We start from the raw sequence: 26,984 nt of genomic DNA on the forward strand, positions 1-26,984 counted from the left end.
TTTAGATGCTCTGCGTAAGCAAGTGAACTGGTAAATCCAAGTGAACGATGCACAGTGTTTCAAAATCTTGCCTGGCTAAAAGGTCCATCAACGTGCCAAAGAGCCCAGTGGATTTTTAATGTAACAAAATGTGAAAAATTCTTTTTATGGTTTCAGGTTGTACATTGCAACTAACCTTTAAGAAACTGCTACTTGATGAGTTTTGGTGTAGTATCAAAGATTTTCCAAGATTATCTGTAAGGCTATTAAAATACCTTTCCCATATCTGTATGAGGTCAGATTGTCTTCACGTACTTCAGCCAAAACAACACACTGCAATAGGTTGAAGGCATAATCGGATAGGAGATCCCACTGTCTTCTATGAAAGAGATTTGCCAAAATGCCAAAAAAATGCCATTCTTCTCATTTTCTTTCTGTTTTGGAAAACAGTTATTTTTCATAAAATACAGTTTGTCATGTCAGCTTGTAATGGTTTCCTATTGCTATTTTAACATGAATTAATAAGTACGTAGTTTAACCTCTTCCTAGATTTAATTTCTGGTCAGTAGATACGGATAGACAAAATCCACAAAAACACAAACTCTGTGAGATCCTCATAAATTTAAGAGTAGATAGGAATCAGAGAAAAGGAAGTTTGATAACCACTGCCGTATAGAAAGGATATAGGTTCAAAATCAAGGCGCCTGGGTTTGAGTCTCAGCACTGCCATTCACCTGCTGTGTGGCTTCGGGCCAGTTAGTCAATCCCCACTGGACCAAGCAAATGGAAATATTCCTTCCACCTCTAGAAGCCCTCACAGATTCTCCTGTGGCCCAACCTACAGGCAGCGCTGTAGGGTTCCCCTCCTACTTCTGTCCTCTTTGAGAGGAGGGGGTGAATACACCCTTTCCTTTTATCTTGTACATTGGAGCCCCTCCTCCCCCAGATAAAAGAACTGTTTTATTTGTCAACTGAGCACACAATTCATTAGTAGGAATTAGAGGTTGTAATAGAATTGCAGAGTGATAATTTATGTCCTTGGAAAGTTATCACTGGTCAGTTCCAGATCATCATCTTACCAAGACCATTCACAGCTCTATTTAAGACACAAAGGCCTGAAAACCGGCCCGGTTGGGGGTGAGGGGTGGAGGGGTGTATTCGTTTCCTGTTGCTGTTATAACAAATTAGCACAAACTTAGTGGCTTAAAATAACACAAATTTATAGTTCTGGAAGTTAGAAGTCTGCAATGGGTCTCAGTGGCCTAACATCAAAGGTTTTGTTCCTCCTGGGGCTCTAGGGAGAATCCGGTTCTCGACTTTTTCAGCTTCCAGAGGTGCCCACGATCCTCAGCTGGTGACCTCTCCAGCAATGGCATCACTGCGCTTCCATCCATGCATCACCTTCTCTGACTCTGACCTTCCTTTTCCCTCTTTCACTTAGAAGGACCCTTGTGATTACATCAGACAACCTCCCATCTCCAGATTGTTAACTGAATCACACTTGCAAAGTCTATTTTGCTGTGTGAGATCACACATTCACAGGTTCTGGGGTTACGACATGCACATCTTTGGGGACCATTATTTTGCTACTGCAAGGGGTGAGGGTGTGGGTAAACGGAGCCTAGATGCAAGCATTTCAGGAAAGGCCCCATCATGATTTGCTGATTAAGGAGCAGAGCTCTTTTCATCGGTCCCTATGGAATTTAAGAATTTCTTGAGTGCTAATAAAACTTCTATTCAGAAGCTTTTATTTCAGTAAGAAAATATGGATGTGAGTATTTAAATGTATAAAGATAAAGGAGAGAAAAGAATATATATGTACGTGTATTCACATTTTAACCATAGAATATTTATGTTAGGATACATCTGACATTGAGACCTTGGCTGCCTTTGGGGAGAACTGGGTAGCTGAGGGCAGAGAATGGATATTATTTCATTATTTTAAATAATTTTTAAAAATATTTATTTATTTATTTGGTTGCACTGGGTCTTAGATGCGTCAGGCGGGCTCCTTAGTTGCAGCATGCGAACTCTTAGTTGCGGCATGCATTTGGGATCTGGTCAGGGATGGAAACTGGGCCCCCTGCATTGGGAGCGCAGAGTCTTAACCACTGTGCCGCCAGGGTAGTCCCTGTTGCATTATTTTAGTAGACATATTTTAGAGCAGTTGGAATCAGGGAGATATTGGTTAAACACATGGCGAACATCCTTTTTTCCTAAGACATTATCCTTGTCTTAGTTACAAAGAAGATGAATTTAATTTAATTTGGGGGAATTGTGTTATTAGTATCATCTTATCAAGGAAAATTCTCCAGTATGGATCAGATGATTAAAATTTAGAAATTGTGAATAAGGAATTTTTGTGCCCCCGAGTATTAGGTGATGCCACGTGGAAGATGTGGAGGACACAATTTTTTCCCAGTTCCTTTTTCGGCTCCTGGCCCGGCAGGCGGTAGCACTTGCGGTCCACAGCCCTTAGAGGGCGCTCGGGGCCTTCCCGCCGCGTTGCCAGCCACCGTCGCCGGGGCTTTACAGAGACAAGAAACTTAGGACACATGTTCAGTTACCTGTTTGCCCTTTTTTTTTTTTTTTTTTTCAATTTTGCTACTCATTGGAGTTTCCTTCAAATATTAAGGAAATAAATATTTCCTTCAAATATTAAGCTGGAAATCACTCACTGAGGGTGGACCTGCCTGCAAGTTAGCAATTTTCAGTTGCCCATTGGTGAGAAAGAATTTGAAGCCTAAACCTAAAGCTGGGGTCAGGTGCTGGGGTACCCCTGTTATATCTGCAGGTTCTGGTCAAAGCTGCCGCAGCTGGAGGATGGGTGAGCACAAGGGACCCTGAGGGGAGGTACCTGCCTCCTGGGCACTGGAAGTCAGTTTTGAGTGAGTTTGGGTGAAACCGTCTCTCTCAGTATCTCCCCTCCATGCTCACTGGATTCTCTTTGTAACCAGAGAGAGTAATGCAAATCCTAAGACAGGTTTAGAAGTGCACCAAAATAACTGGAGAGCTGCTAATTCTTCTCCTGTGGCCTCCTATATGTGGAGGTCATGATAAAATGATAACATCATCATAATCCTTAAAGTACAGTCTAGTTAATCCTGTGTTCATCTTTATGAGGAGTTCTTAGGTTGTGCATCGACTTTCTTTTTAATATGAACTGGCAGTTAAAAGTGCCGCAGTTTACCATTTCCCTGTATGTCATGTCATTTCATTTTCACTGCAGCCTTGTGAAGTTGGTAACATCCTCATCTTACCCCGAGGGGACTGTCCCAGAGTCGGACATCTAGTTGAGTGGTGGTCCTGGGATTTGGACTCCAGTCTCCTGGATTGAGACCCCATGTTCTTCCTGCAGACTCCCCGGCTCCCGCTGGCTTGGACGTTTCCTATGTTGGTCTCTTCATTAGGCCGGTACAACCGTTTCTGATTTGCTCTGGATGCCCTTCCAAATCTGTTCTTTGGTCACATTGCTGTTGAGAAATGATTCTGTCGTACACGGAAGCATGTTAAACTCTGGTAGGGCTTAACTTCAGATGGGGTTTTAGTGAACCCTATTCCCTGTTGCGAAATCGATTTGGCATTTGGATATAAGCAAGATCCTTATTGTGGGAAGTGCCCTTTACTTAGTGGGCCCTGGAGGCCAGTGCTCTGTGTCTAGTTTGTTACATGAACCCTTCAACCTTTAACACAGGGCTTCTCTGTGAATGTTTGACCTGTATGATGGAATTCATAACCCTGAGCCGCTGGCCTTGGATTTTCACCAGAAGGCTCCCAGAATTCAAGTTTGATTACAGCAGAGGGTTAAATCAAGGACCAGCGCTGAGAAGCAGGAGCAGCTCATCTGTGGGGTTGACAGACCTGCACCTGGTGAGACTGTAGTACTACGAGCGTGAAGGGTTTCAGACTTCTCAGAAGAGATGCGTCATTGAAATGCTGGGATTTGTCTTTTAGGAATTATTCTCTGGTGTCACAACTCTTCATTCACTCCAGTAGCCCTGACCCAGCCGCTCATTTGCACTGTGACCTTAGGCAGGTCATGACTCTTCAGGCCTCAGTTTTCTCATCTGCGAAATTAGGGGATTGGACTAGAGATCTGGAGAAGGGCCCCTTCCAGCTCTCACTTTGTGGGAGTTTCCATTGGAAGGTGTCCATTCATTCATTCAGCAAGCATAGGAATGCCAAGTCCAGTACACACAGTCCGTCTGTGACAGCACAGGCATGGGGAGGGCAGGGGAGGGTACAGGCAGTGTGACGCGTGTTAGGACTGGAAGGTCCAGGACAGCTGTATTGTTTCGTTGCAGGCAGATGGTTGGCCAAAGCCAGAGGACACGGATCGGGGATGCACCTGTGTTGCTGTTGTGAGAAGGGTGGATGGTGGGTCCCTGCACCCTAGTGCTGTGGCTGGAACCACTTAGCATCGTAGTAAACAATCCGAGCAGGTATGCAGCCACGGCTCCTAATTTGAGACGACACCGCATTTGTCTGTAGACGCAGTCCCACTGACAGTCACCCGCAGCTGGACCACCCAGCGCGGGGCAGGGCCAAAGAGGCGGGAGACCTGCTTGGTCACGTGTGGCCTCCTGGGAGCTCAGAGGAACAACCCGAGCCAGGCCAGGCCAGGTGAGGGCGGCCCCGGCCAGGCGGGCCCTGCTGGCTGGGATCTGAAGAACCAGACCTGTTGACACCGATGGGTACTTTGGGTCGACAGAGGGGAAAGCTGCTGGCACAATCTCACGAGGGCAGCACCACCTCATCCTCATAGTGTTTTATAAAACAGAATCCTCTACAGCGAAGGCTCAGGCTCTCCAGACTAGCGATGGCCCAGCTGTGTGGTCGTCACACTGATGCTTCCACCTAGAAAGTGGAGAGCGTGGGTGAACCTGTCACACGGAGACCAGGGGGGCTTACTGTCCTTATTGTAGGTCAGTGTAAAGACAACTTTACGGGAGCATTTCCCCAGGCAGAAGGGTCAGGACTTCGGACAACATTATGTGTGTAAAAGGTCATTTTTTTAAATAGTTTTTAAAAGTTTTTATTTTCAGAGAGTTGTAGATTCCCTTGTGTCACCCAGTTTCTCCCGAAGGTCACATCTTGTGTGACCGCAGTGCACTGCCCTGGTCGGGGAGCTGACACTGGTGCAAGTCATCAACTTTATTCAGAGCTCACCAGTTTCACGTGCTTTTGTGTGTGTGTTTCTGTGTAATTTCAGCACACGTGTAGATTGTGCAAGCACCACAGTCAAGATACAGAACATTCCATCGGAAGGACCCCTTCTGCTTTTCTTTTATAGCCACGCCCACCTCCCTTCCCCTCCTCCTTGGCAACCACTAATCTGTGCTCCATCTTTGTAATTTTGTCATTTCAAGAATGTCATATCAGGGACTTCCCTGGTGGTCCAGTGGTTAAGACTCTGAGCTTCCACTGCAGGGGGCGAGGGGGCTCCAATCCCTGGTCAGGGAACTAGGGCCAAAAAAAAAAAAAAAATGTCATGTCATATCAATGGAATTGTATATATAACCTTTTGAGATTGGTAAAAGCCTATTTTTAAAAAGTATATATATATATATATATTTTTTTTTTGCGGTACGCGGGCCTCTCACTGTTGTGGCCTCTCCCGTTGCGGAGCACAGGCTCCGGACGCGCAGGCTCAGCGGCTACGGCTCATGGGCCCAGCCGCTCCATGGCATGTGGGATCTTCCCGGACCGGGGCACGAACCCATGTCCCCTGCATCGGCAGGCGGACTCCCAACCACTGTGCCACCAGGGAAGCCCTAAAAAGTATATATTTTTGCCTATTCTGCTTGAGATCACTACAGTTAGTTTGTAGGTATTTTGTGTGTACTGAGATATTATGGTGAGTAATTTGGCATGGCAGGCAAGTACTACGCCCACCCTGGTCCAAGCCACCTTACCTGGATTATTGCGATAACCTTCTCACTGGTCCCCGGCTCCTGCCCTCTTCCCCTACACTCTGTTTTTAAAACAGCATCACAGGGGCTTCCCTGGTGGCGCAGTGGTTGAGAGTCCGCCTGCCGATGCAGGGGACACGGGTTCGTGCCCCGGTCCGGGAAGATCCCACGTGCCGTGGAGCGGTTGGGCCTGTGAGCCATGGCCGCTGAGCCTGCGCGTCCGGAGCCTGTGCTCCGCAACGGGAGAGGCCACAACAGTGAGAGGCCCGCGTACCGCAAAAAACAAACAAACAAACAAAAAACCGAAAAACAGCATCACAGTGATTCTCATGATGCATGATGCCACAGAGCCGTCTACCTCTCAGATAAAAACCGAAGACTAGCAAGTTTCAAGGCTACAGATGACCATCTTCCTCACCAGGCCTTCCCTCACTATCAGCTTCAGCCCCTGGGCCTCCTTGCTGCTTCCCTAATGCGCTATAGGCACCTTGCAGCCCCAGTGCCTTCGCACTTGCTGCTCCCTTGGCCTGAACAACTTTCCGTAAACATGTGTGGGATATCCCTCACCGCCTTCAGGTTCCTTATGTGGTATCATCTTGTGAGGCCTCACCTGACCCCTCCCCACCATTTAACAGTATAATCTCACCCGTACGCCACAGCACTTCTTATCCCAGTTTTATTTTTCTCCTCAACCTTTATCACTACCTGAGAGAGTGCGTATTTCACGAGTGTGGTGGTAATTGCCTGTCTTTCTCCTCTGGAACAGAAGCTCCATTTTGTTAGTTTTGTTCACTGAATTCTCCCCATTGCCTGGAACGCTGCCTGAAAATAGTGGGTACTTAGTAAATATTCACTGAATGATCGGATATGCTTTCTTTGGTATTAATTACATATGATATACATTCAGTCTCTTTATGTATGTTGACCTGAGGCCAGCAGGATATGTGTGGTTTGTGGGTGTGGGGCAGCCCCCTGCATGCCTCTTACTCTAACCTGTGGAGTCAGCACACAAATTTTTTTTTTTGCGGTACGCGGGCCTCTCACTGTTGTGGCCTCTCCCGTTGCGGAGCACAGGCTCCGGACGCGCAGGCTCAGTGGCCATGGCTCATGGGCCCAGCCGCTCCGCGGCATGTGGGATCTTCCCGGACCGGGGCACGAACCCGTGTCCCCTGCATCGGCAGGCGGACTCTCAACCACTGCGCCACCAAGGGAAGCCCAGCACACGAATTTTGAGGTGGGTTGGCTTGTGTTGGAAGTCCCGTCTGCAGCGGGAGTGAAGAATTTTACTTACATGGTATTCTTGTTTCCTAGGGCTGCCCTAACAAAGGGCCACAAACTGGGTGGCCCTTTAAACAACAGAAATTTATTCTCTCGTAGCTCTGGAGGCTAGAAATCTGAAATCTGCAGGGCAAGGTCATACTCTTTCTGAAGGTTCTAGGGAAGAATCCTTCCTTTCTTAGGTTTTGGTGGTTTCCAGAATCATTGGTGCTTCTTGGTTTGTAGATGTGTCACTCCAATCTCTGTCTCCGTTGTCACGTGGCATTCTCCCTGTGTGTCATCTTATAAGGATATTGGTCATACTGGATTAAGGCCAACCCTAGTCAAGCATGATCTCATCCTAATTTGATTATATCTGCAAAAATCCTGTTTCTAAATCCCGTTCACAGGTACTGGGCATTAGGGCTCAACATATCTTTCTGGAGGACGCAATTCAATCCACAAGATATGGTATGCCTTCATACCAACACAGTTCCTTTTCAGTAGGTGAAAGAATTCACACAACTTCCAGCCCTGGGCCGTAGTTGAGAAGCGGGCAGATATGGGTCACTGTGTTGCACTGCGTGCTGAACTGTCAACCCAGAGCTCCAAATACCTGCGCACATTCAGTGAGCCTAATTCATAGATCCAGCCTGGCTAAAGCCTTCGTTCATAAAGTAAGTAGTTAAATAGTTAAATCAGGTCTTCTGTAACTCTGTAGGCTCTAAGGCACAGGCTCCAAAGACTTAATAAAGAAGTTGGGATGGATACAACAATAAATAGTGGCATCAAATGTGATCAGTGTAGCAATACAGGATCATCTAGTACTTTCTAATCAACTTCCACCTGCCAGATAGAGTGTTAAGTTCTGAATGTTTTTACACTGATAACACATAGAATCGTAAGATCAGCAAGAGAAATCACCAGATTTGTCCGAGGACTTGGCCTGGCGGGTGCACTTTGAAGTTGACACAATCTACGTTTCTTTCCTATTTAGTAAAAGTTGGGGTGTGTTGCTGTCTTTCTTTCATCGAGGTTGTATTCTCTAGTGGAGTCTTCTAGGTGGTGTGATGTGGCAGCCTTGCTCTCCCAGAGTGTCTGACTCCCTGACATTCTTTGTGTTACGGAAAGCCACCACGTTCTCTTTCTGCTGTAATGCCTCCCTGGCCCTGCTGTTTATAATACTATTTTCTACCCTACCCAACGATTTCTTTCTATTATTTTCTGATAGACTGGGAGGATTGAAGCATCTTCTTACGTTGAATAACTCTCAGAATCCACATACATACCTACAGGTGTCCAAGGAGACCATAGTCAAAGGGAAGAGAAAAGAGGGGCAAAGAACACCAAGCTCCTTGACTTTCCTGAGACCTGGGCTGATCTTATTTTATGGTTATGATGACATTTTGACTGTAACACCCAGGGAGAGAGAGGCCTGGGGGATGAGGCACCCGCTACTGTCTGAGTAGACTGTGTGTCTCTTGTAGAACATGAGGGCTGTCTGGGATGAGTTCCATAGGGTCTGATGATGTTCTGAAGTTGTAATGAGCTTTCCTTGCAGGGAGCAATTCAGGAACATTGTGAGGGTTAAAGGGTAGGCTGGGTTAGAGTCTGAAGAGATTAAATGTCCTATTAGAATGCAAGTTGTGGAAAGCAGTGGCCATGGGAGAAAGCTCTAGCAAAGGCTGTCCTTGAGTTCCACTGATGCCATACTTTGTTCTCTGATCATCCTAGCCTGAAGAGGACGGTCTGAGCCCTGATAACGTTTATTGTTAGCAGCACCCAGATGATATTTACTGTCGATGCCCTCGCTCTTCCGTTTGGATGCCAATGTAGTGCTTCGCTCAGGAGACTGAAGACCTTTGCCTTTCTTGTATATCTGTGATTACCTCACTTGTATCCCTGGGCAGCGCCTTGCCTAATAACCCTGCATCACCCAACTGAGTAACACATTCATAGATGTTTACCCTTGAAGGTCGGGGAAACCTATTGGAATTTGGGTAGAACCATCTAGTCATGGAAAGCATTGAAGACCATTTTAGACACGCAGTTGATAGGCAGATTGAAGAGGGGAGATTGGATCAGGTTACCCGACTTTCAACTCTCAAGATTTAAAAATTCTAATAAGTATATTATGTAAGCGTATTTCCTGAGATTGAGGGAAACGAGGACCCAAAGCCCACTCCTGCTGTGTGAGGAGGGGGCGCTGGCCAAGAGCCCAGGTACTGGGAATCCTGCCGTGTCGTTTTCTATTGGGTTGTAATTGGTGACATTGGTCCTTCTGTGGCTCTTCTGCTTACTGTTGTATCTCACATTTATTGAGTGCTTTATGATTTTTTTTTAACATCTTTATTGGGGTATAATTGCTTTACAATGGTGTGTTGGTTTCTGTTTTATAACAAAGTGAATCAGTTATACATATACATATGTTCCCGTATCTCTTCCCTCTTGCGTCTCCCTCCCTCCTACCCTCCCTATCCCACCCCTCTAGGTGGTCACAAAGCACCGAGCTGATCTCCCTGTGCCATGCGGCTGCTTCCCACTAGCTATCTACCTTACGTTTGGTAGTGTATATATGTCCATGCCACTCTCTCACTTCGTCCCAGCTTACCCTTCCCCCTTCCCATATCCTCAAGTCTGTTCTCCAGTAGGTCTGTGTCTTTATTCCTGTCTTACCCCTAGGTTCTTCATGCCATTTTTTCCCTTAAATTCCATATATATGTGTTAGCATACGGTATTTGTCTTTCTCTTTCTGACTTACTTCACTCTGTATGACAGACTCTAGGTCTCTCCACCTCATTACAAATAGCTCAATTTCGTTTTTTTTATGGCTGAGTAATATTCCATTGTATATATATGATTTTCTTTCACATTTTATTCTCACAAAAATCCTTGGAGGGTAGCTATAGAAAAGGAACGAATTAAGTTTGATATTTGCAGAGTGAAACATCAGTGGCATGTTTGCTTGGTTGGGGGGCTTTGAATGGGAGTGGACACGTCCTAATAACAAGGGGAGAAAAAATGAGCTCTTCTGAGCCTTTACTTGACTTGACACTGACGGGCATTCCCTTCTTCCTGAAAACCTCTCCACTCCTGTCTTCCAGGATGCAATTTGAATCCTGATTCTCCCCTTTATCACTAACGTTTCAGATTTAAAACTTTTTGGTCCCAGTCATCCTTTAGACACCAGTGTTCTTTGGGTTTCACTGGAGATGCTAAGTAGACAGTTGGATGCGCTGGTGCTCAGAGGAAAAGCCAGAGCTAGAGTTATGAATTCGGGAGCCATCAGCACATGGATGGTGTTTGCAGTCCTGGGACTGGACATGCTAACTTAGTGAAGGCCCAGGAGGGGTACGCAGAGAAGAGGGGCGTCCAGAGTGGGGCTTGGAAGCACTGGAACGTTTTGAGTTCTGGCAGAGAGGGAGGAGCTGCTGAAGGAGACAAGTGATGGGAAAGGGAAACCAGGGAGTATGGTGTCCTGGAAGGTGGGAGACTGTGGCTCAGGGAGGACAGGAGAGGTACTTCCACGAGGAGAATGATTCAGCTGTTGCTGGAAGCAGCGTAAGTGAAGGAGCGAGAAGGAGAATTTGGCAGCATGACATCTTCCTGACACTTACAAGAGCTCATTCAGTGCAGTGAGCTCATGTGTCCCAGTGAATTCAGCTTCCACTAATGACTTTCAGTTTTATACCTTTGGTTCTGATTTCTCTCCAGGCCTACATTTATTCCTTGTAGTTATAATGACAGCTGAGAGGCAACCAGGTATAGGAGGAAGAGCATATGGTCTATGATTTCAGACAGGCCTGAGTCTAGTAAGTCACCACGATCACTTACTAGCTGTGCGCCCCTGGCGAGTCACTCAACTCTCTGAGGCTCAGTTTCCTCATTTATACAAATGAGGATACTGTTTGGGTCAGCAGATGTAAGCTTTTACATATAGAATGGATAAACAACAAGGTCCTACTGTAGAGCACAGAGAACTATGTTCAATATTCTATGTTAAACCATAATGGAAAGGAATATATAAAAAAGGAATGTATACACCTGTATAACTGAGTCACTTTGCTGTACAGCAGAAATGAACACAACATTGTAAATCAACTATGCTTTAATAAAAACAAAATATTGAATAAAAACGAGGATACCAAAGCACAGTTCACTGGGTTGTTACGGAGATTCAAGAGCTAGTGGTTGTGGTCATGTGAACTCTTTTTAACCACCTCTGGATCCCCAGTGCGTAGCCCAGAATCTGACACGTAGTAGGTGCTCAGTAGATATCTGCTGCAGTAGTAAATGAAGTGGCTGGCACTGAGTAGCTACACAACAAATGTTCATTTCCTTCCTTCTCTTTTACTTCTCTATTTTTTCCTTTTCACAAATGGTCCCATTGCAAAACTTAAAACGTTTTGCTCATTGGGTGTGTTGCGCATTTTTTCATCTTCATCGGTAGATGGTTGGCCTCTGCCCATTCGTAACCAGTAAGTGATTATCTGAAATATTAAAACATTTTAAATATGAAAACGTGTTTCAGAAAGTGATTATCCTTAGCAATCTGGGTTGTCACTGGGTCCATGTGGGGTTGGCTTCTGGTCATGTCTGCCTCATTTACTCTGTTTCATACCTTCCTGTCCACAGACATTTGCTTGGCCTCTCTTCTAAGGGTATTTTTCAGGGAGCTTTCTGAGTAAGATGAGCGGTGATTATAGCGACAGTAATGCCCAAGTGTTTAACATAGTTAGACAATGACTTTCACATTCTGGGACAAGGAATGAATTTTCAGGGAGTTTTTTTTGGCTGGCATGTCAAGCAGTTTGTAGTAGGCTGAGTCTAAGCTGCACCAGCTATTTCTCAGCTGCGAATTGAATTTGAAGAATGTGCAAAAGATCCCACAAAAGCCTGGAAAGTACTGGTTTCTCGTAGGGTCTCCGATGCCATTCAGCAGCAGGGAGGAGTCCTATATCCCTTCTCACATCTAGGCATTTTCTTTTTAGGGTCCCTTGTTTTCCTATTGTCATAGATAAATATGTCTGTGGAATTCCTCCAATTCCATTTCCCTAAACCATTCTGGGAAGCTGGTGGTTTAGATGGGGAAGAATTCTTGTTTTTGTCTCTGGAATAGTAGCTTTTGGTTACCTTGGTTCCTGAATAAAATGGCCACAAGGGCTTTAAAACCTTAACTCCTAATGTTCAAATTCTGCCAGCTCTGCTGGTTAAGTTCACCCTTTCTGGCTGCATCATGATCTGGGTAGGACTACTTACTCAAGTCCATGGCATACTGACAAATAAATCATTGACGTTGTCAAAATTAAATTCCTCAGTGTGTGTGAAAAAAAAAAAAAGACACATAAATGTGTAAAACCAAAAAAGAAATTAAATTCCTGGAGTGGATCCCTTAGAAACAACAAACAGAATGAAATTAAAGTTAAAGCAGTTCTCATTTAGAAATCAAGAGAAAAAGTGATTTGTTTCTATGGATCCAGAAATGATGATATCGGGTAGCAATGGATTGGGCTGCTGATAGCATGATATCTGGTGAGCAGTGGCTCAACAGGTTAGGGAATTGTTTATCTTACTCACCAATAAACTCGGGAGCAGAGAGGTTCTCAGGGACCCAGGATCTTTTTGTATTTCCACTCTGCCACCCCAGGCCGGGTCATCGTCCTCAGACTTGTTACTTGATTGATGTTCCAAGATGGCTGCTGCATCTCCAGGTATCACATTGACATCCCGGGGAGGGGGAAATGGAGGAAGATACAAAAGGCAAAAGCATAGGACAGCAGATCCAGACCCTTTGATAATGCCTTCCTGGAGGTGGCAGCAGCAACTTTCTCATATGTCATTGGCTAGAATTGACCACATGACTACCCTTAGCTATAGGGGAAGCTGAAGTGTTAGAAATATTCAGTATCTCAGCCTCTACTATAGAAGAAGGCAAGGGAGGAAGAAGAAGCTGGGCATGGCTCTTGGGCACCCCACCCACAGTGTCTATACAGCAGTTTCTGAATTCAATGCAAACTGCTAAACTGTTCTTAATTAGTTGGGAAACTTGGCTTGAGTGGGACTAATAAAAATTCAACTTAAAACGTCTCAGAAAACATCCTGAGGGAAAAGGCAGATTCATTTTAAGAGTATCCTTTGGGCTTGAGAATTTGACTTTGGCTTTGTGGCTTGCTGTTTGTTTTGAAACAGAATTCTTTGCTGCTTCATTTTTGGGTCAGTTTTTGTGTTTTTCTGCTTTGTAGATCTTTCCCAAGGTGCTGGGGGTCAGGAGAGAAGAAAGAGAGAAGATAATGAAGGGGAATAAAATGAGGTTAAACTATATTAGCAAGTATTCTGGCTTCCACTCTTCACCCCAGTATCCCCCCAAATACAAACAAACAACCTAGAATCTAGAACATTCTAAGCAAACTTTGTCCATCGGGGAGCTGTTAACCCTTGAGGTGATGCGAGAGTGTTGGAATGACAGCGTTGTTTACCAGCATCAAGGGACTGTGGCTGTGTTGAGGGTGCAAGTGGCCTTGGCTGGGAAGTTGGGGGCCATCTCCTGTGGAGAAGGGGACAAAGGAGAAAACGCTGCCCATGTGGCATTGGGCTCTTCCCTTGGGAAGTCCCCGTGTGCCCACAGGAGTGCCTGGCGGCCTCAGGCGTGACCAGCTTGTGTGCAGCCCCCAAGGGGAGTAGCTTCCCGAAGCCAAGTGTGGGGATCGGCTCAGCCCATGACACGAGGCTGCCTGAAGCCTGCGCAGGGTGGAGGAGGCTTGCACACAGCTGGATGCGGGTGCGGTGGTGCTGCCAGCGAGAGAGGATGGAAGTGGACTCAGACAAGCTCTACTTAAAGACTAGCCAGTGGCTCGAACTTTGAGACCTGGATGGCTTCGCCATTTGGCTTCTTTGAGCTAGTGGAGAAAAAATGTGATTCACAATTGTATTCAGTGACCATCCAGCACCCTTATAAGCACAGTGGCATGTACGCATATGAATTCGGCCTTTTCCATTGAATAGAATGATGCTTTGTTGTTATCAAAATACTGGAAAATGCCTGAGGGGCGAGGGACCTTGCGGGGGAATTCAGGTTTAGCAGAGGCTGCTGGCGTGGTGAGCAGGGGTGCAGTTGCACCCAGGGCCCGGCTGGCCCCTCTGGCCATTAGGAAACCGGGACTGATGCTCCAGCCACACACAAGAGCTGCCCGGGGCCGTTTGGAATCTTCTAGCTTCTCTACTCACATAACACCCTTACCAGGTAAATACGACAGGACATATTTGCCATATTTGGGGGCATGGGGTAGAATGTAGAATCCAGTAAGTCACTATTAACCTGGAGAAATTGACTGGGTTTTGAGGGATGTGAACCAGGGGTAAAGTCCGGAGAGCCCTGGCTACCCTTGACCTCCCGAGCGACCCGGAGCATGTGCTTGCCTTGGTGTTTCTCTCTGCGTGAGGCCGGTATTGTGTGGATCCCCATGGTGGGCTCAGAGGCTCTGTCTGCAAAGCTCTTTCAGCTCCCTGGAGTGTTTTTTACGTTTAAAGACCCCAAAGATCTAGAGTTTGGATTCATTTTTTATTCAGTTATACCTAAAGAACCGTGCCGACCGTGGGGAACACTTTGATGGAACCCCATGCCTAGCGTGAAATGTCAGAAGAGGAGCCAGGCCATTATTTTCTTACTCTGACTCTGTCTACCCAACCCCAGATTTTCAGGTGGAAAACTCAATCAGCCACCTGTAAATTTTACTAGTATCAGTTTTACTTCGCACAGTTGCAAAACACCACGTACTTCCCCCCTCCCCTTTTTTTTGGAAGGGAAGGGTCATAACTATTTGGCAAATAGAATTCCAACATCCATTTGAAAAATTATTTAAAAAGCAGTCATTTCAGTGTTTTGCGCACATGCTGCCAACCATCTGGTTGTTTCTGCATTTCTGGATAGCCCTGTGCTGTCTGGTATCTTATGGATAATTGTTGAATTTTTCCAGCTTTCTTGGGAATCATAGTCAGATTTGTAGATCACATTGCTTCCTCTCCCAAGCTACACTGCAATTTCAGTACGTCCTAACCTTTTTTGGCGTATCGATTGGATTTTTGGTCAAACATTTGTGGTTACACTGAGATCTGTGTTTTCTTCATTTCAGAGTCTGGGAAGTATTTGGCGGTTTTCAGTGGAAAGTCAAACTTGAATTTCAGACAAAAAAGCAGTAGAGAGACTTAACACAAACCTGAAGGGTTTTTTTGCATTAAAGAGCAATCCTTGGTATACTTAAGAAATAATTTTAGCATTTTGGGGTTTTAGGGGGCCAGTTTATTTCCAAGGCTTTTAACATTCCTTTGGGGGTTTTCTCCTTAACCAAGGTTGTCCTCTCCTGCTTCTCGGCCTCCACGGCCAGACTGGGTGGGCTACGAGGCGCCCTCAGCTAAGAATGGCAGCCATCCCTGGCTGGTATTTGCCTTAATTTCTTTGGGTGTGTCTGCACTGGCAGACTTTTGTGACCAAATGTACTGGCTGCTGGGGTAGCTTCAAAAAAGTTATTTTTGACTTCCATAGAAGACTTTGATTACTAGGCTCTAAATCCATTTAGGTTCTGACTGCAAGTGGCGAAAACCCAACTCGAACTAATTTAAATTCCAGAATTCATGGCTTGTGGAACCGTACATTGGGAAGGGCAGGGGTCGAGCTGGTCTTAGGGGTGCCCAGACTGTTTCTCTCCGTCTCTGGTCTCTTCGCTGTGTGACAGCAAGAACTGGTCACCCACAATGCCAACCGAGAGCAAAGGCAGTGTTCAGCGCCCAGCTCCAGTGAGAACAATTCCTGTGAAGTTTTTGGGGTTGGCTGGGTCACAGGACCAGAGGTCTGTTACCAGAGAACTGGGGGAGGCTTCACTGGGTAGAGAAAAATAATATGTGTCCTTCACACAGCACATTTTTGGTTCCCTGCCTTGCAGAGATTTTAGGGTCTTATTAGGACTCTTTAGGAATGTAGGGAGCTGAGAGACTTTGGATTCAATTAATTTTAGTCCAGGGAATCCTGAAGAATCGACACCAGTTCCAGTGAAAGATGGCAGAGGTTGCAGTTCTGAGAGAACCCTGAGCCCCTCCGGGCATTTGAATGAATCTCTTCTGGCTGAGGCGAAACAGGATAAGAAGTAAGGGAATAAAGCAATTTGGACTTCAAATCTTTCTATTTTATTTAAGCTGTGAGGCTGAGAAGCCTTCACTCTTGGACTTTTTTCCCCTGGGACTTTTGTAATAGGAGAGACAAATTGAAACGGGGACTTTTTTATGTTGCTAGTATTATATTTTCAGAGTATCTTTATTTTGTCATTTCATCTCGTTGCTGAAATCCCGTGGGCTGTTTTGGACACCATGAGGTGGGCAAAATTTGGGACTGAAATAGGAAAGGCCAGAAGTGGATTTTCAGGCTAGAGGTCAACTTGGCTTTGGACTTGGTTAAAGAATGAGCCTTCCTCATTTCAGAACTTTTTGGGGACCTGGGGGCGGGCAGTCCCCACCTGCGACCCCAGAAAGATACATGGTGGGACAGTGATTAGTACTGGGGGAGGCTCTGAAGGGGGGGCAAGTGGTCCTGACCCTCGCTCTGAAGAGGCAGCCACACTTGACCTCAGGTTGAGGTCATGCCCAGTGGGCTGAGGGAACAAGCTTCTGGGGATGCTCCGGGACTTCCATTGTCCTCTCTTCATGTTTGCTTTGGCCTCTGTCCTCATCCTGCTCTCCCTCCCCTCCTTGAGGCGTGCTGATTGGAGGGGTGAGTGGTGAGAGCCCAGTCCCCATTGGTCTACTTTCTCTACTCGGTGGCATTCACGAATTAGAAGAGACAGGCACACAGGTGTCCTCTTGGAGCCTGCTTTGCTGTAGGAAGGCTGCGTTTGGCTCCAATCCTGCTTACCCATGGGGAGCGCTGGGTGGAGGCCCAGGCCTGTTGCTCTCACCCAACCTGCGAGGCAGTGGTCCTGAGCTAGTCTGCTCTGCAGGCTCACCTGTGTCTACCCAGAACTGGAGGCGGGAGGAGGGACGGGAGGAGGGACGGGAGGAGGGACGGGAGGCACGATGGAGGTCACACATTAGATCCACCTTCTCCAGTGCAGCCTCCTCAGTAATAAACCTGATAGTTTGATTTCTGACTCCTTTATCTACTTTCTCAAATTGGTTGAGCTCAAGTGTTCATAAGGACCGCTTTTGTCCCCTACCCTTCAAATCCTGGAAAAGCTCCTTCACACATTTAGTCAGGTGAGATAAAATTGCATGTGATCTGTTATTTATCAGCTCAGGAGAAACATATAGGCCCTTTTTCATCATTGTGCATCATTGCTATTTAATGTCAACCTATAAATTGTGTAGTACAATATGACCGTGAGTTTTGAGATACAAATCTATTTTTCAGATTTAATTTTCAAGTCAAATGAAACTATCGTTTGAGTCATTTCCCTCAGTAAGTATGCAGTAGAAAACTGAAAGAAGAAATACTTATTTTTCTTGTAATGACTGTGTCAGTTATTGTCTCAGAAAATATTAGGTTCTACCAACTAACATTTTATCGGTGGATTTTCCTACCTCAGCTGGGGGGTAGCCTCCTTGTCTAGATGATTCTGTGAGAGGTTGCTCTGTCCAGTGCAGTCACAGGAATGAAAGGATTTGAGCTTGTTTTTCAGCTGCTGTTCTGTTTCTAGATGGTAGGTTGACCGTAAATCCAGCTCAAAGTATTCATTGATTCCTCTGATATTCGTTGAACTCTGTGTGCCAACGCTTTGGTGTAGCGGATTTGACTAAAGTCAGTCAATTTGGAAAGCTGTGATGGAGCAGGTACAGAGGAAGCATGCAGGTGGCTTAATGGTGGTCTGACAACTTCTCCCTCACGTCTGCCATCCATCTCCCTTCCCTTCTCTTTTTGCCTGTCTGGAGAATGTAATGAAGTAACTGGAAGGTGTTTTTTAAAAGTAGAACAAAGCAAAACAAACAAACAAACACAACACCTTGGATCCAGAAAGATCCGGTTACTATTCTGAATCACAGTCTTGAGCAGGATTTCCCCATGGATTGTGTCATTTTTTTGAATCACTTTTATCCTTGATTCATTGTATGAATGGATTCTGAACTTTCCTTCTCTTAATCTGAGAAGTAGCCCTTGACAGAGCTCCCTTTCTAGGAACATATTTATTTCCAGCTGTTGCAGGTAGGTGTGTACCCTTAAGGATGGGTGGTGAGTCTGAACCAAGAGTTTCATTTTCAACACGTTCAGTTTGGAACTCACGTGGGCCTATCAAATAGGCAGTAGGGACTCTCCGTCTGGGATGGTTAGGGCAGAGCTGGGCATGTGGAAGTCATTGACTGTACGAGTAGTTGAAGCCTAGGTAGCACCTCACACTCCCCTCCCTAGACTCATCCTGAGATGGGTCCTCCTTACTTCCTTGGAGCCTAGGCAAGTTTTTTTCACAGCTTTTGGGTCTCTTGGGAGAGAGAGGGAATTCTGGAGGTGGGAAATGAGTCCTTGAACAGATCTATACCTCAAGCCTTCGGGGGCTGGGTTAGTGCTGGTTCTTCTCCAGACTTTAGCATATGTACCTTGACCTGGCGCTCTTACCGATGGACCCAGACTCCCACGGGAGTCTCAGCATTCACACAGGACATTGGGAAGTTGTCAGGATCAGCAACTAAATGGTTTCTTCTGGAGTTAAGGTAGAGGTCACCAGCCGGCTGCCAGTGGACTGAGTCTGGCCAGCTGAGGGGTGTGTGTGTGTGTGTGTGTGTGTGTGTTTCTTAAAACTTAAGTGAATTAGTATAAAATTGGGAGACTTCACACAAAAATCAGGATTTCTAGCTTCTTAGAAAAAACTCCCTAGAATATTGGACAATCTGGATCCTGAATTCCTTTTGGTCGACAGGTGCCAGAAAGTAAATTGTGCCTCTGGTCGGAGTGTTACATTCCTAATACGTCTTCACTTATTTGTTTCATCTTCCTGTCTTTGGAGGTGTTTGGGTTGGGGACCCTCGGTTGACCTCATTAGTCTAAACCGTCCTAACGTCTTTCTCTTCAACCCATTAGCCATTTAAGTGAGTACTGAGTGTGTGGTCAGTATCCGATGCCCAGAGAGGTGCCAGAGTGGGGAGGTGGGGAAGGGGCAGGTGAGGGATTGAGCCCTGTCCACTATGTTGGGCAGACCAGGCCAGCCGTGGGACCTAGCTCTGGACCCAGCCTTCCCGGGGGCTTTCGTCAGCCCTGGAGAATCCCTTGAGGCCACTCTGCAGACTCTCTGAGGACCGACATTGCAGAGCCCTTGGAATCTTGAAATCCATCCTTGAACAGATGTGGATCCATACTTGGACCCTTCAACCAAATTGACCTGCTAGGGCCCTCTTGAATGAGACCTGGAGTTTGGAGCTTAGACCAAAGTAAGAACTCTGGGTGCTGACTGTCCCTACTTTTTATTCTCAAACGGACCAAGAGAGGTCTCATGGGAGCCATGGCATGGAGATGTCTAGCTTGGCAATTACCAGGTGTCTGATATATCATCAAAATACCATTTTGCCGCTCAGTACCTGGTAAAACATTCTTGAATCTGGATGAGGTTTACTGATATGAACTGTAGGATGACTCTATCATGGTATGAAATTGATCGAGTCATAGCGGACTCTGCAGGCCGCTGCTTCTGTCTCGAGCACCTTACCGTCTATCTCCATCAAAGACAGCCTCGAATGGGGGGTGATGGGGAAGGACACGGACAGGAAATTCTTTTTGTTTCCTCTGAAATCCCTTAGGGTGCAGCTTGAGCTCACGTCCTCCTTTTGCCTTCTGTGGAGATGAAAAAACAGCTTGTCACAGCCCTAACCTGTCACACACTCTGTGAGGTGCCCTCCCAGCATCCCCTGTACTGGGTCATGTGATTCCTGTTCTATTGACTTTGGGTTTGTCCTTCTTCTCTTTGGAGAAGCTGTTTGTGGCATACATGGCTTTAAAGAATATACCCCTGTATCATCTTCATCAGATGAGAATACTGAAAAGTATTACAAGAGGGTTCTGTGCTTCATTTATCTAGCAGACAGGAGGGTCTGTTCAAAGTTTCTAAGAACACTTAAAAATAAAGAAGGAGCCAGTGTATGTCATGTATCCACTTTACGCTACCGGAATGCTGATCTGGAACCCAGAATGCAGCCTGCAGACCCTGAAACCAATTTCACGCTCCTTATGTCTCTACTTCACATTTAAGGAATGAAGTCACGAGACCTACAGAACGATGACCACGAATAGAACGAACTGCCGTGTTTCTAGCCCCAAGAATAAGTCTTCTGTCAAGTAATCCAAGTTCACGCACATTGATCTGTACCTGCTTCTTCCTTAGATAGAGGCTGGTTTGATGAATACTCTCAGAGCGCGGGCACTTGGGGGGGGAGGGGTAGGCCTGGAATGACCACAGATTTCCTGTCATTTAGCCCCCTCCTATTCTTTTCGTCCGAGCCTTTCTGAGGCATGGGTGATGTTGACTAGGCAGCATCGACAATGATACCAATTTTAAATATCAGAGTTGATGAGAATCCAGGGAATGAAAATGTCGCTTAATTAAGTCACTGTAGTATTTCGTTTACTTGGCCCAATTTGTGTGTGTGTTGGGGAGTTGGGTGGGGGGACGGGTTATGGTACATTGGTCTAAAGCCTTTGGAGAATCTTAAATTCAGGACTGAGTTTACAAGCAGATTGACCCTAAGGCTGCCTCTAAGGGATGATTCCAGGGTCCCCAAAGATCTTCGTGTTCAAAAACGACCTTTATTAGGTAACTGTCCAAGGCCTAAAATGTCACCATTAGAAAGTTGTTCCTTTGGCCTAAGATTTTGTTATAAGAATGCAAGTATTGTTCACTTACTCCATTCCTTCCAGAGAGAAGAGAGGATGAGTACAGGTAGCAGGAGGCAAGGTGACTGTAGGTGAATGCAGGGTACCCCCCAGAGGGGAAAACGGCTGGGAAGGTGGGATAGATGGTGGAGCAAATGATGAACGCAGCTGGAGGCCTCACAGTTGGTTTTAGGATACTAGTGGCTTCCTAAATTAATTTTCCATGAGTGTGGTCATTGGTCATTTATGAGCAGGGACAGAGTCTGAGGGTCTGTGAGCTGTGGACACAGCAGGATTTGCATTCGGTTCCACCCCTGTTCCACACAGCTGTGTGACTCTGGGCAGTTCTCCTAACCTCTCTGTTCCAGGCCTTGCTTTCTTCATCTGCCACATGGAGGGAGTAAGTAACACCTCTCAGGTTGTGTGTGTTAAGAGCACCTATTGCAGTGTAAGTTTCAGGGCAGATGGTGGCAGGTGGTAGGCACTCAACAAGCCCTCTTTTCCTGTCCATTTCCCTGTCCCATTTTTATACTTTAGAGTTGCTTTGCACCGTATGGCCTTTTTCTTAGTGCACAGTGCTGATACAGGCAGTTATCGAGTTGAGACACACTGATGGTTCTTGATCATTGGCAAGAGGAGAACAAACAAGCTCATGCATGGACACACTTGGAAACTGATGGGGTAAGCGGAACGCAGTGATGTGCATTAGGTTTTGGCGACCCAGGGGGACCTGCCTCTTGCTCTTCTTTACTTTCCTCATCTTACTGGAGCTCCTTGAGGTTTTGAATGTTCCCCTGTGCTGGGCTGATGCAACCATTTGACTGCGCTCCTCATGTGACTTAGAAATTATTCCATGCTGTGTCCAGGGCAGATGTAAGGCAGAGCAGGAATGAACAATGAGCATATTTATAGATCGTTCCTCTTTTCAGATGTCAGTAATGAACAGAAACCATCTTCAGACCCAGGCCGTCGTGTACTGATTGGATCACTCGCACCCAGAGGAAAACGTGATGGGGTTAGGGCTTCGCAAGTCTCACATTTCAGACCATCTGTCTGAAGGGAGGTTTGGAATTGAACTGTAAAGAAAAGCATTATTCACTTATTCATTCATTTGTTTTCTTCCTTAGGAGGATCACCTAACCATGAACATCCTTTCGTGGTGTTGGAGTCCTTGCTTTGTTTCCACCGATATTTTGGTCAGGGTGAAATATTGGATTCCTGGGAATGATTTCTGCTATTGTGGGAAATGGGGATTGCAACTAGAAAAGGTCAAACACGTGGCAGAGAAGGAGGGGAGGTTTTTGTAGTGAAGCCTTGGGAGAAATAAAGGAAACTGAGGAAAGGGAGCCCCGGTCCTCAGACAAAGTAAATCCTGAAAAGTTTCTCGTAGGCGAGGAAGGGTCAGTGAAAATTATGGCAGAGTCGCCATGATTGCTAACTTTAAATATCCAGAAACTCACTAGTGTGCTGTCTTTATTGTCTCCTCAACTCAAAATTTCCCCGATGGTGTTAAGCTTCTTGTCTGTGCTTTCTCCCATCTCGGGTTTACAGGACCCTCACCTCTGACATTGCGGAAGGAATGCTCTCTGGGGTCTGGTCCGTGCTCAGCTTCTGACACTGTGTTTTTGTCTCCAAAGTGGACATTCTTCCTCTAGTGCCTCGAAAATTATTATATTCATACTCTATTTTTTCATTCCTTGAACTTCTTTAGTGGGGGGTCCCAGGAGTTCTCTCCTTTTATCATTTTTACTCCTGAGGCAGCAGGGTAATTTTGGGAAGAATAAGTGATATATGTTAGAATCAGCCATACTTATTTTGTTCAGAATCTTCATTGGTGTTACAGTCATATACTAACCAATCTATATGTTATCACGAAACACTCCTTTTTCCCTTTCTTCTTCTATGAGAGTCTAAATTCATTTTTCTTAATGTTACTAAGTTTAAATGTTTCTGGGTTTTTAAGATTACATCCCCCCCCCCCGAGAATGCCTTGCATCATTGAATAATCAGTTTCAGGTCCAGATTTGCCCCAAAATTGACTGTTGCGTGAATATTAGCATCTGTTTATGTTACGTTGCATTGCAATGTCGGTTACATTATGAGCTGAGATATTTTGTTTGACAAAATATTATGTTTCATTTTGGTTATTTTTGAAAATCAAGAACACTCTTTTGGAACTTCATAACTGGAGATAAAAATGTGCTTCTTCATAATTTGTCCTTCCTCTTCTGGGACAAGATATGGAAACATTTAAATTAGCCACATGCAGGTAAAACCAGTGGGTTACCTCTCTTTCAAGGTGTTGATCTTGGTTTGTTTTCTTTGTGGAAACGAATGATTCTGTTATCTCACTTTGGATACAATGGAAATTCTTCCTGATCTTGAGAGTTCTATGTTATTCTTCTCAGAGTTGTTTGAAAGATTGTCCAGCTGTACCATGTAAAATCCTAAGAATTTATTTAATACATGAATGCTTCTGGAGAATATGTCAAATTACTATTTCGTTAATCTTGCACTAGCAAGGCAACAGGATCAGGCTGGGGAACGCCTAGAGTTTATTTTGATTTGTTTTACTTTTGGTTTAAATTTACCACCCACAGTTCCCTGAAATACATAAAAGCTTGTAGGTTTGGTGTGTCTGTTTTGCTGTCGCACTGTAATGATGTCCAAATGTGATGGTACTTAAAGGCTTCAGGATCAGACAGATTGAGAGTCATTTGCTCTTTTGCTAACCATGTCAGAGAACATTGGAAAAAATTCGTTTTCCCAATCTGCCCTTCCCGTGAGTTGATAGTTGCGCTGTTTGCATAGCTGACCACCCACTGAAGCCAAGGCATGTGAAACTGCTGTCCACTAAAATGGGCCTGAAAGTCACGTGGGACCCACCCAAAGATGCTACCAGTAGACCCGTGGAGCATTACAACATTGCCTATGGGAAGTCACTGAAAAGTCTTAAATACATCAAGGTGAATGCGGAGACACACTCCTTCCTTATTGAGGATGTGGGTAAGTGACACTCTGGTCTTGTTACTGGTCAGAACTAACTGTACACCTACATTCTCCTTCCAGTCTCAGGGTGACTATTTGTGGGACAAAAATGGTACCCAGTGGTTCTTTGGGGATGGACAGCCAAGGTCAAGTGGCTATTAAGCAACAGCCTTCGTCTTGCCCATGGGCTTCCCCAACCTGCATTCGAAGTCCAGTATTCCTGGATCTCTCTCCACACTGACGTAGGGAACAATTTTTAGTTTCTGGATGTGCTTTTGGAAAATACATCGACCCTTTTTTATCTCATAGGAACTTGACAACTGGACAAGTCTGTAGCCTGATCTTGAGATTTCTAACTTATAAACCATGTTATAATTAGGGATTACTCAATATGCCCCTGTAGGGGTGTGTGATGTGTCATGCTTTGCCACATGTGGTTCAAAGATATAACATTTCTCGCCATTAGATTTGATTCTGGAAGTTTGGGGTATTTAGCATTTTGCCTAAACATATTCTTGTATTTAACATTTTGCCTAAACATATTCTTTTATAAGGGCAGGTGTAGGTGGTTTCGAACTTAGGCTTTGAGCTGCCTCCAGTGGATCCTCTATCTTCTGCTTTTTTGGTCCCACTGGCCTGAAACCCTGTTTATTCTACAGTCATCTCATGGTCCAACCTAAAGATGGATCATAGGAAGTAACAGAATTCAGCACCTGTGACAACCAGGTTCCCCGCCGGCCATGTTGGCATTCTGCTGCCTTCCTTCAGTGGATCAAAACCAGCTCGTGGCTTCTTAGTTTCCTGGTCACCATCTAGTACACTTACTCCTTCTCTAACTCCTGCCCTGTGATATTAAGCTTTCTCGGTAGCAGAGCAGAAAGTGCACGGAGGGCAGACAAAGAGGGACAGATTCCCGTCTTCACGGTTCCAGCGAAACATACGTTTCACTGGATCTGAATCTCCTCCACGTCACTAGGGCCCCACAGGGTCCTACTGTGAGGTTAAATGGAGTTTCTATCCCACCAAAGGCACGAGCAGCGTCACATGTGCTTGCTCAACCCTTGGGTTGTTAGGGTTGCTGCAGAGAAGAAAAACATGCAGAAAGAAAGCCCTAGAACTCACTGCAGACTGAGAGTGTCTCCCCAGCATCTTTCTGATGAGTTAACTGAACAGAATCAGAGACACGTTGATGAAATTTCTTTGAAATACGAATAAGCTCAGAGCGAAGAGGGAAAGTGCCTGGCGAAACCTGGTTTTGCTTTTTGTCTGAACCTAGAGCATTTCCCAGTTAGTCCGGCAGGTCGTGCCAAGCCCTCAATGCCACCAGGCCCTGCCATGGCCAGACAGAAGGTGGACCAGTCTTAAGCATAGCAGGGGTCCCAGATGTGTAGCTGCCCCTGGGCCTCTGGCTTGAGAACTGGAGTTTTGTGAAAGGAGCACTCCTCACTTTGAGCGATGCAATTAACGTTATTGCCTTTGACGGAGCTCTTACCTCTCCAACCCTTCATGCCCTCAAGTGCCCACAAACTTTCATCTCTTCAAGGAATTGGCACCTTCACTTACCTTTCATAAGATAATAATTCATTTGGAGGAAAACCAGCACTACTAGAGTTTTGCTTTTCGAAGCCGCAAGTTCAGGGTACCCTCAATTTGTAACACGGTGTCTAGGTTTCCTTTTGCATCCCAGCAACTTCAGGGTCTCAGCCAAAGAGACCTTCGCTATGTGTCCTTGACCTGTAGATGCACGTCAAAAAATGAAGCCCAATTATTTCAAGCTTAGCATATCCAAGATCCCAGGAAATGTTTTTCTAGATTTTTGTTGAAATAGTCAAAGACAGCATGTACACATAGTAAGGGAAATATTTTATTATGAAAAGAGGAAAATTCCATGTAGCTTTATTTATTGCATAAATCATGAAGATTTCCCATGCACTAAATTTTATGAGTTACACTGAAATTTTCTCACTATTTTTTGGAGGTTGCCATTTGGAGTTTCCATTGGGAAATATTCTTCATAGTTACTAACACGGTGGGTTAAACCAGTTATCTAGTGGACAGTGCATGCCTGTTTCCTACATTGATTTCACATTAAAAAAATGCAAAAGCTTTTCTTGTTGACTGTTCATGAATCCAGGTTTATTACACATGTCATGTACTTTGTATTAAATAAATTTTGTGTTCTTTTGGTCAGATGTGCTTCAGTTGCCTGGGATGAAAGTCAGTGATTTTGATTAAAGAAAAGAGAGAAAGCTATAGTTAGACTGGTCACTTAATTCAGATTTTTATATTTGGTTATAACTGGTATAAGGAAGACGGTGACTTAAATTGTCGTTCTTGGAGATTTGAAACGGTGGCTTGATATAAACCATATGTTTCAGAGCCGGGGGTAGTGTACTTTGTGCTGGTTACTGCAGAAAACAACATTGGAGTGAGCCGTCCAGTTTACAGAGCTGAAAGCCTGCCTGGTAAGTCTTATCTAGAATTGGAGGCTGTATTTTTGTGACTTAGATTGGGAGATTCTTTGCTTCATCAGGTCAATACCAATCTAGAATCATTAAAGAGTTCCCAAACAAGAAATTTTTAGACTTGTATGGCAAGCTGGAAGATTGAAAACTAGGAGAGATTTATCCCTTCTTTTAAAATAATTTTGATGTAGGTTATTAGCGTTTTGTCTTAAATTTCGGAGTACTCACTAGAGTAAACTATGTATAAAAGACCAAAAGTGTGTGTTGTCCATACAGGTTAGGGGCCTAGTCACTCGTATGGCCTGAGCAGATCCTTTGGAAGATTGTTGAAGAGACCATTGAAATATGCGTTTAGGGATGCACTGAAATGTGGACAATATAACAGTCCTCCTTTCTAACTATCAAGTTACATTTTCCTAATTTAGGAGGTGAATGGATCAAGATTGATGGTTTTCCCATTAAGGGTCCAGGACCATTTAATGAAACCGTCACAGGTACTATTTGCTCATTCGGTTCATGTCTTCACCGAAGCACCATCTCAAAAGAGGG

General features: G+C 45.2%; 1 protein-coding gene across 1 annotated transcript in view; it reads left to right on the plus strand.

Annotated features, from left to right (window-relative positions):
- Positions 1 to 1,537: 1,537 nt before the first annotated feature.
- FNDC1 (fibronectin type III domain containing 1) overlaps positions 1,538 to 26,984 on the plus strand; it is a 94,785-nt gene continuing 69,338 nt past the window's right edge. The window contains exons 1-5 of the mRNA XM_089921684.1: positions 1,538 to 1,577; positions 4,471 to 4,602; positions 23,770 to 23,988; positions 26,349 to 26,435; positions 26,861 to 26,929. Of these exons, the coding sequence (XP_089777810.1) occupies positions 1,538 to 1,577; positions 4,471 to 4,602; positions 23,770 to 23,988; positions 26,349 to 26,435; positions 26,861 to 26,929 (547 nt within the window). The remainder of the gene's footprint in view (positions 1,578 to 4,470; positions 4,603 to 23,769; positions 23,989 to 26,348; positions 26,436 to 26,860; positions 26,930 to 26,984) is intronic.

This window comes from Delphinapterus leucas, chromosome 12 (assembly GCF_059928025.1).
Source record: "Delphinapterus leucas isolate spDelLeu-1000000601 "Yukka" chromosome 12, BTC_Dleu_Yukka2, whole genome shotgun sequence".
Taxonomy (NCBI): Eukaryota; Metazoa; Chordata; class Mammalia; order Artiodactyla; family Monodontidae; genus Delphinapterus; species Delphinapterus leucas.